General features: G+C 42.3%; 1 protein-coding gene across 2 annotated transcripts in view; it reads right to left on the minus strand.

The window, feature by feature from the left end:
* trpm7 (transient receptor potential cation channel, subfamily M, member 7) overlaps positions 1-16,002 on the minus strand; it is a 38,025-nt gene extending 22,023 nt beyond the window's left edge. For both annotated transcript variants that reach the window (XM_030100548.1, XM_030100627.1), the window contains exons 1-7: positions 15,839-16,002; positions 6,695-6,774; positions 5,461-5,499; positions 2,157-2,358; positions 1,754-1,967; positions 552-676; positions 258-429 (exon numbers count right to left, since the gene is read on the minus strand). In XM_030100548.1, the coding sequence (XP_029956408.1) occupies positions 258-429; positions 552-676; positions 1,754-1,967; positions 2,157-2,358; positions 5,461-5,499; positions 6,695-6,774; positions 15,839-15,841 (835 nt within the window). In that variant the 5' untranslated portion in view covers positions 15,842-16,002. The remainder of the gene's footprint in view (positions 1-257; positions 430-551; positions 677-1,753; positions 1,968-2,156; positions 2,359-5,460; positions 5,500-6,694; positions 6,775-15,838) is intronic.
* Between the last annotated feature and the right edge of the window lie 1,743 nt (positions 16,003-17,745).

The following is a 17,745-nucleotide window of genomic DNA, read 5'->3' on the forward strand; positions in this document are numbered from 1 at the left end:
TCACCGCTATCATCCGCACGACAACAAGCTACGGCAAACTGCCCATATGGCAAAAGTCATTGCCAACAACATAAATTGCTTTCACTACATAAATGTATATTGGAGTTTTAGGCCAATCAGAACAGGCGGAGCAACATAATGTCACAGTAATTCCAAATAACCAACAAAATAATCACAAAAGAATATAAAAACCATCCGCTAATTAAAAGTGGAAAACATTAAGTTTGTCCTTGATGCTCCAAGACCTAAGACCTTACGTGCATGAATTCTTTGGAGGTTGATGTGCTTCTCCAGGTCCCGCCGCAATTTGACCTCTGCGCCGTATTTGCCCACCGTGCCGTCGTCCACCAGGAGGAAGTGAGAATGCAGATTGTTGAGAACGTTGAGTTTGCTGAGAGGGTTCAGCAGTGTCTGATACGGAGCGATGATCTACGTGGCGGGCGAGGACCAAGGGCGATCAAATGAGAAAAAGGATGAGAGGAATGCATCGTAAGAAAAAGGCCAAAAATAATTAAAGTTGAATTATTTTCAGACTGAATTTTGGGTCTTACATCTCTGCCAATGAGATCGTTTCTGTTTTCAATGACTCCCCAGGGTGCAATCCCGATAGTGCAAATTTTCTTTGAGGATCTTGAGCAGTGTTCTTTGAGGGCGTCTCCCACATGCTTCGCCACACCTTTGGGGTTAAAGCGTTAAATGACATTAAACATTCACACATTTTTAATCCATTTTCACTGATGACTAACTTAATATCAATTTGCCAAATATCACTGAAAGCCCACCCTCCTCTTAAATATTTCATTATTAATCTATGAGAGGAGCAGATACAGTCGGTATCCTTCATCACACTTAAGAAGTGGTCAAAACAGCAGCGTGCCGATGACAAACACGCCACCGATGGGCCACAACAAGAGTATTAGTCCCCCGAGTTGTGTGTGAACCACAAGCCTCAGCTAATAGACCTCCTGGATTCAGCAGCAATTAGTGAGACTGGGGACCATCCCGAACGGTCTGGGTGCCAGAGGGGCATTAAGAGTAATCACTGGTGTGGGTAATTGACCCTGTGAGTAATGATTTAAACACTATGATCAGACCACACCATCTTAACGCCGCGCTGTGGCTGCAGACACACCTCAGCCCTGGCTCACAACAAAATGACATGCTTATGGGCCGGCATTACATCTTCTGCTAACATCAGCGCATCAGCTTAATGGTGGCGGGAATGTTTGTGTAGGGAGTCGACCCTGGATTTTTAAATTTAGGAACATTAACCTAAGTCTTTAATTAACATTTAGATGTAGTGTTACATAATTTCATTCAGCTGTGTCAATATTCATACACGTGCCATTTACCATCTGTGTTTGTGAGTGGCTTTGTCTGGTTTTATAAAGAAATTAATTTATCTTTTTTCTCATCCTGCTTGCTTCAAAGACAAAATGCATCAAAGTATTTGTGGACCCTATTAGCAGCACACAAAACAAAAACATAACCGTAACAGAAGCATGGATTTGTTTGAGGAGAAAAAAAACTCGTATTTGACGCAGCACGTCAGAGACGCTGACATTTATGCTCAGGCTTTCTCCCCCTATTGGTTTCCTCCAGACACATCAGATTGGCTTCTTTCACAAAACAACATGAAGCCTTCAGGCATGACGAATTAAAATCCAGTGGGAAAAAAAAGACTGTATCCTTATAGAGTTATCCCTGAACTTTTTTTACAAGATGTTTCAAATTCGACCCCTCTTCCTCTGACCTGTGTTGACCCCTCCGGTGAGAATCCAGGCCCCGGTGGTGACGGCAGCTTTGATGAGGCCCTTCCCCACCACCTGCTTGATGCGAGGGTGAAGCTCAAAGTTCTGAACTCCTCCGTGGACAGAGATGAGGATCTTGGGAAGCTCCATTTGCCACTCCTTCAGCATCAGCCGCAGGATGCTGTCAGGCCGCGTGTCGTAGGACAGACGTGCATACTGTCGCAAAAACAAGCAAGAAACGAAATGCGTTCATGGTCACTATGAAGAAAGAAAGCAATAAAAAGGCTACACCTATCTGGTTCACTACAGACAGCGCTTGTCTTAAAGCCAAACACAGAGCAAAGAGATGCATGAAGTTGTGCAATGCTACATTTTGTTCTTCCTTATTTTCTTGTTATTTCCTACCTTGGCTCTGTATGAATGAGACCCTCCCTGGAAGTTGATGACACCATAGGCGTCAGTGGGGCTTGCTTCTGTGTGTTTCTCCACCGACCACTCCTCCAGCTCCGGCAGGTTGGGATTTTCACCCAACTTCACATCCGAGTACTTGGTGGCCAAGCTGGCTGTGAAGCCAACATGCTGCCGCACCAGCCGCCCACAACAGCATCTTTGGGATGAACACAGTTATTTTTACAATGTTTGTACCGCGATACACTCACTCAGCTCTATTTACCGTAGCAACGCAGATGATACGACACAGAACACCAATGATCATTTTCAAGAACAGAATGTAATTTGCCTTAAAGACCTGAGAAAACAGTTTTTATGTTAGATCTTCAGGTTCAGAGAGAAATTTCCAGAAAATAAAGTCTGAGAGAGAAGATTATACAAAATCTACAGAAAAAAACAAAAACAAAAACCGATACTGATTTTTCCAAGGAAGGCAAATTATCACAGGAGAAGTGCTCTTTATCTTGGAAAACGCTGCAAAGATGATATGCAGGTTTAGTCTCGGAGCGTAGTGGCACCAAGCAAAACAAACGTCTCTGCTGGTTTCAGACCAGCGCAATTGTCATTATCCCGTCCCGAGCCCACGCTGTTCAAATTGCAAGTATACTGGCACGCATGCGAGTGCCCATGGGAGTGTTGCTCTTAAAATGAATGTGGTCAAGCACATTGCTATCTGGAGGCCACAGAAAGTGGGTGTGTGACTGACTAACCAAAAACAGGCCTAAACACAAAGGAGCCGCATCTTCTCTGGTATCAAAAGTGCATTCTGAAGACATGGCTCTGCAAAATTATGAGGACTGAGCAACAGCTGTACTGTCGCTCAAGTTACTCAAAATTAGCACTTTAAAAAACTAAGTTACATTTTGGCAATGAATCTCATACCACTGAAAAGAGAGCAGTGAAAAAAAACATCATAATAATCCAACTGTTTATTGTTAATAAATTGAGCACATGCAAGAAAACATATCTTCTAAAAAACAAGTAAAATTTCAACATCAATTTTAAGCCAACCATCTTAACGCTAAAAGCAGGGAAATGTCTCTTTGAAGGCTGTTGCAAATAAAAATCCAACACTGACTCAACTGTCCTCATCTGCACAGTCCTCTCACAGGCTGGACTGCACCCTCTGGCGTCCCAATTTTGGCCCATGGGCCATATGTTTGACTGCACTTTAGGCTCATCTGACATGACCTCAAACACTGTCTCTGTATTTAAAGGTCAGGGACCCCACTGAGTTGGAATAACCTTTATAACACTACGCGTCATAAAAATCAATGAGAAGCCAGTGTGAGGTTGTATATTAATGCGAAGAAATTTGTTCCTATTATTGATTTATATAAAATTGAAACATATCCAGTGTTTAATATTCACCCGTGCGTGTTCATGTCTCCCTGGCCATTCAAAATGGTTTTTTTTTTTTCCCTGAGGCGAGCTGACCACAATCACAGGAGACATTACGGACACACTCCCTGCTCCGGATGTGGTGGGATCAATTTCTCATGCTTGAAATTTCGGTTAAAACATGTTTTTTTGTGCTTTGCTGCTCAACATCAGATGAGTAAAACTACCGGTTCCCCCCTTCAACTTTTACACCGTCTTTGTACGTTGCTAAGTGGTGTGTGTTTGTCTGCAAACGAGAGACGTTAACAGGGCGAGCGTGCAGAGAGGGGCGGAGCCATTAAGGCACCTTGCTCAGAGTGAGAGAGACTGCAGGAAGGAGTGCGAGGACAGCCGGGGAGAAATGGGGAAACATGGGGACTCTTAAAACTTAGATTTCAACACTAAATAATATTTTAGTCCAAAAGCAACATTGATGTAAACAATAATGTATTTCTCATTCGGATTTTAAATCTTGACGTGCTGTAAATATCAATAAATCATCCTGCTCCAGCTATGATCATCATCACCAGCCTTGGTAAGCATTGTTACGCCAAAACAATTTCCTTATTACTTTATCAAGATATTCTAATTGAGAGACAATTTTAACATGTGCAAAAGTGTTTTCAGTTGTCTTTTCCAAACATGCCCTTTTCAATAAAACTAAAGGAAAGCTAAATTATTTTTTTTCCTACCATATATTTAGCATTGCAAATAATAAATCATAAATTATAGTTAAAGGCGCAATGAAAACTATAAAACACCAATAAAAACCTATTATCCACAACTGTAAAACTAAGAAGTCAAAAGTTTGAAAAAATAAATAAATAAATAGATAAATAAATAAATAAAACCACTTGTGAGCCTATGGATCTTAAACATTAACTTGTTTAACTTTATTTACAAAATGTCTGGTGCTCCACCAACAGGACCACCTGACATGAGATGAAGCAGGAGTGAAACCAGTGATTTGGGTGTATTGTGTTTCTGCACAGAGTTTATGATGTGGAAGTTATTAGTTCCTAAAACAAATAGATGTACGAACAAAGGAGAAGCAGCAACACAACAGCAAAGATAAACTATTATTAGTAGTAAATGGTACACTACAGCCAAAGGTAGTGGATTCATGATGAAGTGTTATTTATTAAGACAATAAGGTTTATTACATCCACTGGTTGTTACAAGCTCAAATACAAAGCTGTGTGTTTTCCACATTTCACCCATATATAATGTTGTGTAATTGTGTTAATTTTAAGATGTGTTTATTTAAAGGTGCTCATCAATACTAACTGAATCAAGCATCACATTGCACATCCAAAACGGTCACATTAGTGGCCATTCATAGATTTTCCCACAGACTTAGTCTGTTAATGACGACACGCGAAAGCGTGATGATAGTGTGAGCATGTGTTCCTTCATTGGGGACAGGTGGCACGCACCAGCTGGACTCAAAGCAATTGAAACCCAACCCGCGGAACCAATGCAACATTCATTGGTTTAGCCTTTATTACAACCTGCAAACCAAAATAATAATAAAAAAAACCCTATCTACAACTTTTATTATGACTTTCAGGGTGACTTGTCATCTTTTTTTTCTCCATTGTGCCCACTGATGCACTGTTAACACACAATATAAACAAACCTAAACCCTTGTGCTTTCTCACCACCTTTAATTGCCTTTAGGGAGCACGTGCATCCTGACAAACAAAGCCTGGAAGTTAATTGTTTCCGGAGAAGGGCTGTTGTTCAGCGGAATTACAATGTGAAAGAATTTGTCCCGAGGCCTTTTTGGGTGTAAATTAACCGGTTTGTGCACATCCTCTCAGGTTGGTCCTGTCAGGTGACAGAGAGCGAGTCAAACAATGGCCGAATGAAGACTTACCGGACGAGCTGCTGGCAAATCTGGCATCCTGGAAGGCATCTGAAAGGAAGGTCAGATCGATGTGATCAGTCCCTGATTTCAATCTAAATGATTTCACAGCATGAAGAGGCTAATGCGAGGGTTGGTCTACCCCCGGGAGAGGAACATTCCCAGGGGATCAGGTTGGTAGAGGACATTAAACAAGGTCAGCCGGTTAAACTGGCTTTTTAACTGTGTGGAGTTATGAAAAAGCTCCAAAGAGGGACTCTGGTACATTCAGACCTATGGTCTAATGTTAAATGTTCACCCTCTGAATCATCTACCAGGAGGAGCAGAACATGCACCAAGCTCAAAAAGAAAAGGCCAGTGGCAAATAATTGATGCAAAAGACAACGCAGGAAAGAGACATCCAGTGAACATATTAACTTTAAGAAAATGAAGAACGCACAACTTGTTGACAATGTAACTGAAAACAGCGAAGCATGATGCCCACAGATGGCTGTTAACACTTTATACTGAGCACAGAGCTCCGAGAACAGTGGGACTGGTGTCACATTTCTTTAATCCCATTAGATAGCCTTAAAAAAATAAGGAAACTTTTAAATTCTAATTATTCCAATAAATGACCTCCGAAGTTTTTAAAGAGTGAAATAATCTAAAGCGAGAGTTAAAAAAATAAAATGCTGCCGTTGCCCTGTCTGTTTCTCTACGACAAAATGTTCAAACCAGCAACATGACCTTTAGCTGCTCTATTATGCCAGTGCTCCGTGTGCACATGAGTGGCCCTCACTGCAGGCCAAGAAGAAGCCTACATACTATTTTAGCACCACATTGTCAGATTCCAGTAAGTCTACTGAAAAGTCCTGAAATGGCAAACAAAACAATATCGGCACCAGAATTTCACACCCACACTCTGAGAACATTGGTTTTCCACCTGAGTCCGGGTCCACAAGGATATCTTAAAACGGAGGATTTGCACGCAAACCAGTGAAACATTTTAAGACAATAATGGGAAATCAATATAGAAAGTCTGTGACTGATATGAAGAATACAGGACACACTGGTTCATCACTTGTCTTCCATCTCACTTAAATCAGTAATTACAGTGACAGACATAAACATTAAAACAGACTCATTTTCCCTTTGCAGAGTAGTGGTTAGGGTTTGGTCCTGCTCTGACACACACCATGCAATTACACCGTTTCCATGGCTATCACCAGAAGACACACAGCAGCATGTCAGCTGCAGGACATACCTGTGGGGGTCCTTTGACACTGGAAGTATGTACACACATTCCCTCTTGGTGAAAGTGCTTTCTATCCAGGGTTTCTGGGACTGTGAACAAAACAGAGAGAGAGAGTCGTGTTCAGTGGACAGCAGCTGACGTTCCTCATGTCCGCGCTTATTGCTTCATTGTGTTTATATGCAAGGGATTCAGAACGCACTTCAAGCAGGCCGTCCCTGGAGGATGTGGAAACTGCTGCTCCATGCAGTGTTTGCACAAACTGTGCAAACATTTATGCACTTAGAGCGCAGCAAAACAGGATAGAAATAAATAATTATAAATACTGAAATGATTTTAACTATTCTCAATTAAGGATTGTCTATATGAAAATAAAAAGGATTAAAGGACATAAAAGAAGAAGAAAAACGTAAAAATTGGAATTGAAAATTAAAAAGCACATGAAAAAAAAAATTGGTATTGGCCAACAAAACAATCACACTCTGTAATACCAGTCTTTCCATCACAAGGATTTAAGTTACAGGAATTTTCAATTATTGCCTCAGGCCGTATTGTTCCTCCAGTACAGCTCAGAGAATCCCGGGGGCGATTAGCAACATTAATCCCACGCAGCACAAAGAGGGAAACCTGCAAACACCATCACCTGCCTCACCCCAAAGCATTTCAACTATTCGTCAAACTGAGGCAGCGGCATTACAGCAATGTTTTCTGTTGGGAGTTTACTGCACACAAACCTTGATGGTGGAAACAAGGGCGAATCCACAGGGTGGAACAACAAAAACACATGAACTGCTCAAGCAAAATGGTTCCTTGTATGGGGGAAAGACATGCAGTCAAACGCCGAGAGTTCTAACATGCACTCTTTAACAAGGTTCAGGTTTGCCAACAACAAAAAGCAGATGCTCTACAACATAAACAAACAGGTCCCACTGTGATCCCACAGCTGGACCGGAGCCAGCGAGCTGCTCAGTGCGTACCTGGATGTCCTCCTCTTCATCTCTGTGTTTAAGGGCTTTGTACAGGAACATACCAGGGCTCCTTCATGCATCTCCTGGACAGACCACAGTCACCGCAACCTTCCCTGAGCGCTGGATCATCGGCAGCAACCCGCTATACGCTTGCTCTCTGAAGGTCCTCGGACAGCTGTCCAGGCAGGTCTCAAAGTCTACGGCGACACGGTTAGCGTAAAGATCCGGCCCCAGTTAAAAGCTGAGTGATCAGTGAGAGGTTGCAGCCTCCAGACTTCGTCCACAGTTAATCTGTAAGAAGCCACTCAAGGGGCAGATGAATGTGTCTGAGACGAACTAGATATTATACTCAGACTAGGGAGAAAGAACCAAGGGAGGCGGGGGTGTGGGAGAGGATTAGTGGATAGGCAGAGGCCTCAGTGATATATACCTAGTCGTCTACTGATGACACCCCACCAACTGTGATTCACGCAGCAAACACAAAACCCTCTCCTCCCAAGGCACCGCGCTGACTAACTCTTTAAGAGGCCCCCTTTCGTTTGAAACTCTTGCTGAAATGTCTTACAGCATCAAAACATGGCAAGAAGTATGAAAGACTGCTAACTCTTCATGGATTGAGCACAGGTAAGACCCGTCCGCAAACAACATGGATTAGCATAATGATGGACTTTCAGTAAGGCCAGAAAAAAGTGAAACAAAAACAATCTAAGCTTTTAAAAAGGTTTAGTCATTCATTAAAAAAGGTGTATTGGCCTTCAGTAAGCAGTTAATAGTATAGATTCTGCTGTATTATATCTGTCTTTATGTATACATAAATATTGTTTTGACATCGTTAACTTAAAAAGTTTTTCTCTTCACACATTCTTTTGGAACACAGGTAATCTCTGATTTTTTTTATAATTCACAAAAATTGTGACAAACATTTATCAAGTTTCCAAACCTTGACCACTTTCATTCTTGATTTATTTTTTCATTGTCCTTCATTTGGTTCATTTGTCTGTTGATGTAAAGTTTGGCCCACACTTATTAAGTAAATTATGAGCTGTGTAGAGGGAGTTATCACCCATTTCTACCTTGATATATGTTTTAAAAGTCTCACTGAAGCCTTAGTTATCCACACAAAAAAGACAAACCCTCCATTATCAAAACCACTTATTTTGGAGCTAAAGTAAGAATAAATGCACTTCAACGTTTATAGAAACGATGTATTCCCTGCAAACGATAATACTCTGCAGATAATAGCCGATACGGCACAAACTATAACAACTACGTTTGAAAACATCCTAAAACTTCAACATTCTGTTGTATATTGTTTACGAGGTATAGGATTTTTTAATGCAACACTGCCTGCAATTGTTGCCCTTCTTGCTGCTGTATACAAGTGAATTTCCCCGTCGCGGGATGAATAAAGGCAAGGCTAATCTAATCTAATCTAATCTAGCCATTTATTACTCATTTAAAGCCAAACTAAGATAGCTGCTAGGCTACCTTGCACACAGCTTTTGCATTTTCATAAAAATCTCTGCAAGTGGAGGACTGGGTTGGTTATATATTGTAAATATTTAACATTGAATGTAAATACTTAACAAAGATGAGTCTACACAGTCTGTTCTTTCATAGTGCTGTAAATGCTGTTCTTCGTCTTTTATTGTCCACACTGCTTAATATTCATGGTCCTCTTGTTTTTCTTCATCCTGTACAATATGGAGCTGCTGTGATGCCTGAGGTTTCGTTTGTTACCATATTTAGGTCAACCGAGTTGAGATTTCGGTCGAAGTGCGAAAGCAATGGTAAACTATGGACCGCACTGAAGCAGCCAGTCCGACAACGGCCTGAAGAGACGGTCTCAGACCGATGTGACAGACGCAGTGTGACAGTAATCACAGCAGGGTGCAGACCAAGCGTGGACACCGCAAGAGGATGAGGAGGGTCCTGTAGGCTGATGAGCAATGCTGACGACAGCTTTCTGCAACACTCTACAACAGTCATATGATTTGAAAAAGCCTTTGTTCACTTCATCTCACTGCTGCAATTCTGCTATAATTTATTCCATACTTTCTCATGTGAAAGCATTCCGAGTTTTCCCATGCAGGATGAATAAAGTCTCTTCTTTAGATAAGGACAGGCACCTTAAAAAAATGTCTTGAGCACTTAATTAAATTTTGGTCTCCAAACAGCTTAAAAGGTTAAAGATGAAAGAAATGGTCACCTAAAGACAAATTGAGTCAGAAGTTTAATTAACTGAACATTCATTGTTTCATCCAACTTTATGTGTACTCATCTTCACAATGATTTCAAGAGCAAAATTCCTGAGAATATAAAAAAAATGCAGAAAAATCAATCTTTTCAAAACAAAAACAACATATTTTCAAGAACATCATTAATGTTTGAATACTCTGAAAATGCCTGTGTCTAATGAGGGTATGATGTTAAATACTGTATTTTTTGGATCTACGTGTAGCAAACCACTTCAAGCCGGTCCAGAGCTTGTAATTAGAACATAACTAACAGGCAGAAGGACTGAACTAAGCGCTGAAGTGAGGTCATGTGTGTTTTGTAGATTACTTCTTTGTTTAAATGATCCTTGTAGGAAATTAATCTTATCTTGTTAGTGAGCCTGATGATTTCCTTCTCATTTGAAAGGAACGTGAGCAGCGGAGCTGAGTAGATGGGCTGGGCAAATGGAAAAATTTACCAAATCTCCGCTGTGCAAAGCCAAAAATTATATTACGTCTGTATTCTTTTTAGACCCTGGTCCTCCAGGTACTGATAATCAGCTGCCCGGCTACCACATGTCATTGCAGAGTTATATCAAAGTTAAATTCTGCAGCTAGAGGCAACTCCATCTCTGCACAGTAAAACTAGATTTTCAAAGGTTACAACTGGCCCCCACCGCGGATGGGGGGTTTATCAGAGAGCACCTCCAGAGTTTAGCAGTGCTGCTGATGAGAAGACCTACCAGCAGAGCGCAGTTGAACACGTGTGGGATCAGTTTGTCTGTGCCCTCCACGCCAGATGACACCTCTCTGAACTGTCACGTCTGCAGCTCACCAACTTTTAAGAGAAGTGTTAAGTAGACCCCCAACGCAATACTTGTGAGATGCTGTCAAAGTTGAGCAGTCATCACTGTCCCCTTGTTGACTTCATCAGTGGCCGTATCAGTGTATCAATACGATTTCCAGAGTCGTGTTTCAGGTTCGATGAGTTATTTGAGGTCTGCCACGCTGAGGCACAATGCTTGTAATCAAACACCTCCGTGTTTTTAATCCCACACAGTCTAACAAAGTGTTAATGATAAAGCGGGGCTGTGCTCTGCTAACCTGTAACCATGGCACCTGAGAATGTCAGCCAACAAAAGACTTGAGTTTCAAGAGCCGCTGCCAAAAACACACACATACACTCACACTCCCATTTCCTGGCACCCTCCCTCTTCCTCGCCGGCTTCAGGTTTTGTGATTACTCTATCCCTGCGTAGAATAAAAGCCGGCCCCTTTCTGGCCCTCTGATCGCAACGTGCTGCAGATTTTGTTTATGACTGGCAGTGAAGCATCTGCTTGACTGAAGGTGTTCAGTCATCCTCCAGCAACTCTCATGAACCCACGAGTGAGAGCACACTGCCAGCTGAGCTCTTCGTCGCTCCGCCCGCTTCTCCCCAACACCGCCACAAGGCCGGCCGCTCAGCCCATCGTTCCTCTGCTCCCGCCTGATGGGATGAGAGAACATCTGGCCCGCCAACTCCTTAACCCATTTGAAAGAGTGGAAGCAATGGGGTCAGCGTTTCACTGTGAGCAGCAGCAAAAACCGAACAGGAGATCTTTGAGAGAATCTCGCAATAATGAAACGTAATTTAATGTTACTCTATCAGTTTACTGCTGTTGAGGCAACTGAATTAGTGCCTCAAGAAAATCTACATCCTTCCTAATAGAAACTAATGATACAAGCTCGCTTTTTCAGCTTTGAATAAGAAATATATTTTCATAAGGACAACAACTGCATCCCTGATATAATGCTGCAAGTGTGGACTCAGAACTGGGGCATCTTACACGGTACGCTGAGCTAAAGCTCTTGTCATGAAATTTTCCAACCAATAATCTCAATTCTGCACTACTCTTCTGTTTGAAATGAGAAAAACTGCAGCAAGCAGTCTGATTCAAGATCAAAAATCTCAAGTACATTCAAAAATCTGGTGGTTCACAACAGAAAATAAAATGCATTCGAGTTTGTTGGGGTGAACATGACTTTTTGAAATGCCTATCAGAAAAATCTGCTTCCAGCAATTTCTACCAACAGCAACTCAAGTCAAATGTTTTGCAACATCATTCCATTATCCTTTGCAATGTCACATCTGAGCAGATTCAAGCATTTTTACCTCCACCAGGAGGTTAATGTAATCACGTCGGTTTGTTGGTTGGTTTGTTGGTTTTTTAGCAACATTACGGAAAAAGTTATGGACGGATTGCAATGAAACTTTGTGGAAAGGTGGGTCTTGGGCTAACTTAGAATCCATTAAATTTTGGAGATGATCCGGATCACTATCTGGATCCAGGAATTTTTTTAAAGGATTCTTTATCATTGAGAGATAGGGCAGTCTTCCACATGGTTGGGCAGGCCCGCCGACAGGGGGCGTGCGGCATGTGGCGCGGCTTGGTGACTGATTTGACCTGTGGCGGAGGTCTGCGCTCTCTGAGTGCCAAATTCTAGTTGTTTAAGATTTGCTGGTCAAATCCATGTTGCATGAAGTCTATGCTGCAAATTTACCCTACAGCTAAGCTAAGTACAAAGAACTTTATTTTATCAATGCTTAAAAATCTAATAAAAAATAGGAAAAGTCAAATGAGGCGATACATCTAAACTTCTGACAGAGATTCAGTGTGTCCTTGCTCGATACAAAGCAAGTGTAATGCATGAACACAAAAGATCAAATCTATGTGCAGTTGCTTCATTTTTTTCTGCAAACGTATGCAATGTGCTTTTTCAGACAACTGCCTCAGTAGTAAATGAAAAAAACAGAAAGAGCTGAAACACTGACCCTGATGAAATGCAGTCTATCTACAGGTAGATGTGGAAAACCCTTCCAGCAAAATGTCTCTTTCATATCCTGAAAGGATGTTAATCTTAGTAATACGCAATTAAAACAGGCTTTCTCATAACGGCTTAATTCCAATACAATGAATCAAATACTATTACAACTTATCAATTGTCTATCTTTGCCATATCTCACTTCTTTCACAATTGCCAACCATAAAAAGAACATTAACAAGAGAGGAAGAGAGGACCGAGTTCACTTTGTGTGTGTGTGTGTGTGTGTGTGCGTGCGTGCGTGTCCTTCTACGAATCTTATCTAACGCTCAAACAGGAGCCCACACAGTCATGAGACCAAAGTGTGACGGCTCTCCAGCTCTCTCCCTTGTGCCCCCTGGGCAGAGCTCTGAGAGGCCACACAGCATGGGCTGACACAGCGTTAGCATGCCACCCTGCAGCCCTGCCTGCAAGAAGCTGCAGAAGTCAGTGCTGTACAGCATGTGATGGTTGTTCCTCTCTCAACAGCTGCTGCTCATGTGAGCTTACTATTATCTCAGGTTCAAGCAGCCTACTGTTAGTAGATAGCAGCAGGGGCAGTGCCACATTATTATTTCAGTGTTGATGCTCTTAAACTATGGAACACATCATAAAAGTATAATCTTGAAGATGTCTGGTTATTTTATATTGGTTAATATTGTAAACATGAGATAATAACAGAGGGAATGCAATGCTCTACGGGCAGTAAACAGTGCATGCAGTCAGAATTACACAGTGAGAAGACGTGGTCAGCTGGGTACTATGGGAGCAGAGGCGCTCCATTCATAAAATCAACAAACTGTGACCGTCACCTATATTTATGGAAAGCCCTTTGCAGGGCCACTGGAAACCTTTATCAGTAATCTCCAAATGGCCCTGTGTGCATGGGGTGAATGGATCAAAGTAGGAGATAATGAAACTCAGAAACAAGCCACAGTCTTTCTGCAGGCTCACATAAGCACAGGCAGGCAGTGCTGGAGTCTATTCTGGAGCACAACATGGTGATGCAAGACCACTTTCTACCAGCTCACGGGGCAGCAAAGCCCAAGCTGATGACCAGTTAAACCACCCACTGTTACATAAGAGGCAGCACCTGGCAATAACTGAGTTCCATTTTGTAACACAGACAAAATCATGCTGACTGCTCTGATGGCAAGTTCAAATCACGGAGCTGCTGTAAGACCACTCGGGCGGACCCAAACAGCCTTCATCCAGGGTTAAGCTGGGGCATGTGACGGACTCAGGCCTGCACTGTGGGAAATGGGAATCAGAAGAGTGGCTCTGGCTGCTCTGGAGAGACTGAATCAAGGCAGATGCCTTGTAGGAGGAAGAAAATGTTCATACTGGAATGTGTAATGGGAACATTACATGTCTGCATAATGATTTGTACATCTTGATTAGGACCATTTCACGACTACTATTTCACAATACAGTCATGGCATCTGTGCATCAGTTGGAACAGCACCTCTTCTTCCATACTTGGAATGGCAGCCGTCACCACTGCTGAGGAAACGGTTGAATGTTACAGATCATGTGAGTTACATTGAGAATGCTGAAGCAACAAAATGTGATACATAACTGGAGTCCATTTGCAAAATTTGATAAGAACTTACTTTAACAGATTCTTCCACGGTCACATACACTCCGTAACTGCTTGTTTCAACATTCAGAACGTGTCTATAGCAACGAAAGCCTATAAGAGTGCCAAAGTGAACTCTAAAAAGTACATGGAAGTGAGTTATGTTAAAGTCAAACAGGGAGAGCCATGGCTCAGTGGGTGGAGTGGGTCATTTCTCAATTGGAATGCTGCAGGTTCAATTCCTGTCCGTCCACATGCTGAAATATTCCCAAAAGGATGGAATGAGTGGCCTGCGTGGTGGCCAGCATTGTAAAGTACTGGGGGGTGGGAAGCACTACCTAAATAAACTTCAATTACCACTGATATGATGAACCACAGTTATATGTTTGATCTTAATCGATTTAAACCTGCAAACAGAAACTCTCCACATATGTATTTGTGATGTTTATTTTTTCCAGGGAAAACGACAAAAGATATGTCAACACTACATGACAAATTACTGAATTGAGTGTTTATTTCAGTGTTTTCCCCCTAAATTATATAATAACAAAAGATCTTCAGACCATGTTGTGAAGGTACAAGTCAGTAATATCATATAGTACTACACTGACACAACTGCTTAATATGACTCACTGCTGAGGTTAAAAGCCCACTTGTTTTTCCACCCCGACACTGCTGGACCAGTTAGAACCAGACACGATATTCTTCGGAAAAAACAGGAGGCAGTGTTTGTCACGAAGAGGAAGACGTGAAATTAAATCCCACAAACAGCAGCGCTGGGACAAGTTCTCCGCTCTCCTGCTCCGTGCGCAGCAGGCCCGCACCGTAAACAGCAGGCAGAAACGAGGGGCTCACAGATGTCCCTCCACGCTTTAAAGCCCCTGTTCCAACAACCACTGAAGTTTTCCTTCCTAAAGACAGGATAAATTAAAAATAAAAAAAAGCCCCGGGTTTACTCTGCACACAGACCTGGCAGCCACTCAAGGTGGCATTGACTTGTTACTGGCAATGACAGCGTGTCTCCTCAGACGTCTGAGGCAGCTGGAAGAAACGTGTCTTTAACAGGTCTGAACTGCACTACCACTAAGCCGGTTGTGAGAAGAACAAATTCCGGGTATCTGCCGTCTGACGGCGGTGACAGCGGTGCTAAGAGCAGCCAGCTACCACCACCGCAGCCGCTGCTGCAGCTAGTTAGCTTAGGTTAAGTACCTAGCATTTAGCGCTAGCGAGCTAGCTATTTAGCCTGCTAACGTGACGCCCGTTTGCGATTCTGGGTTTTCTCTCCAGACAGTGTGTCATCTCTCACTCTTGACTCACTCTCCTCGACCCACTGTGCCGCAGCCGAGCCACACACACAGCGGGGGAATTCGGGTAAAGAGCGGCGGGACCCCGGCTGGGTGCCTGACAGGCAGGAGCGCAGCACGCATGGGGGGGAAAAAAAACCTGCCAGTCAAAAGCCCCCCGATCCGTCACGACGATCCTCCGCGCCAATTTAACGGGACTATAAACGCCCGGAGGCGGCGGCGGGCTGCCCGCGGAGGCTTCACTCACCATCCTCTTCACCGTTGAGAATCAGGAAGAGCTCCGTCGTGGCTTTTATCCATCTATCGGCGGTGCTCTCGGTTAGCCTTGGAAGGAAAGCCCGGTGGACGCTGGAGAGATCCGCTTCGGCTGCAGCTCCAACGGAAGGTTGCTTTTTCATAATTGTGCGACTCCAAACTGACGCTGCGTGACGAGCCGGCTGAGTCAGCCAGCTCCGGGTCACATGGCCGAGGCGGAGCCAGCGGCCACATGTGCGCTTTGTTTTACTCCTAATGAACACAAACAGACCCAGACCGCACTCATTTAACCAGACTCCGGTTCAGCGCGACCACCTCAACCAGACAGAGCCCGCTTTATTACACTGCAATAAAAAAATAAAAACAAAACAAAACACACGTTCAATACATACAAGTAATACACATTACCGATCTACCCCATGATGTTTGTTTGAGCATCACACAACACGACACAATGACTCTCTACATTGTGTATATTTTGTAGGCTTGTATAATGCAATCAAGTTAAATCCCTGGACTCAAAACAACAGCTAATCAGGTTTCCATTTCTTTCCCCTTCAAGTGACTGCTGAGTGGATTTGAAATGCCCTTGTAGATAAATGCAGTTGTTGAATTGAATTTGAGAAGACTGACACAATCAGATCCAAGATGGTTCATGTGGATTTTCCTCTTACAGTGTATTAAGATTTTTTTTCCCCACATCAGCTTTAGAACCTAATACAGTTGTGCTGTGTAGATGGATCTCAGGGTTATTATTCATTATTAAATTATTCCTAAAAATGAACAAAAATCTAAATGCACATGACAGTGAAGGACTGCTGCCCTGTCTAGGTTGCTCATTTTTTGGGATCAGCTCTTGTTCTCCCCTCAAACCGAAGATTAATAAACTTAATAAACTGGTAAAGCAGATTGATGAATTTTCATAAACAAATTCAGCCATGGAATGTGCATCAAATCGATGCAATCCCTCAATTCTGCAAACTGACTAGCTTTGTGAAGAAATTGTGATAAAATATTGCAGTTTTGTTGCTCTTCCAGCATAATTGGACTGAAATGAGGTTGCTACTCTAAATAACATTCACTCTACTCCTATGGTATCCACAGTCTTTGTTCTGATGGCTTGTTATAGCCTGTCCAAAATTAAGAAAATTCCAAAAACAAGGGGGGAAGTAAGAGTCATTAATCGACAGCTATTATCCCAGCTTGATCCCAAACACTGCCATCTGATCTGATGCAGCTGACATAAAGTAGTGATGAATTTTATTCTTCTGAAGAACATACAATAATTAGGAGGAAATAAGAGTCTTAGACTGAATAGGAAAACATTCTATTTATTCTTTGTATCAGTTGATTTTGGCAGTCATAAGAGAAAAAAATAATTTATGTAGATACAGTCATGGACTCAAGTAAAGAATAGATTTCATTGATATTTGAAATTCCCGGTCTCTCAAGAAATATTACAGGGTGAGCCGAGTCAAATCTCTTAACACACGGACTTTTAATCAGTGTGCTGGTTAAATCACATTGCATCTTTGTGTATTCAGCATTTTTATGAACCTAACATTTATGCCAGAAACTTTATGACAGGGGTTCTCAAATACAAATCTTGAGGGTCCACATTTGTTTTTTTTCCATACAAGCATGGGTCCATTTATTAAGAACAAGGCAGGTCGTATGAGCGCATGCAGTGATTGAAGGCAACAGAAGTGGGAACATGAGAGAGATATTTGACTAAAAATGAAACAAAAAATAGCAATAGATCGGTGATTAATAATATATGTTTAAAATTTTTTTTTTTTGTGGAAAAGTGCTATTTGCCCTGGGTCCGCAGCGAAGTGTGCTGCGGTCTGGTCGTGGGCCGCGGTCCGCTAATTGAGGAACCCGGCTTTATGATATAAT

This window comes from Salarias fasciatus, chromosome 1 (genome assembly GCF_902148845.1).
Source record: "Salarias fasciatus chromosome 1, fSalaFa1.1, whole genome shotgun sequence".
Lineage (NCBI taxonomy): Eukaryota > Metazoa > Chordata > Actinopteri > Blenniiformes > Blenniidae > Salarias > Salarias fasciatus.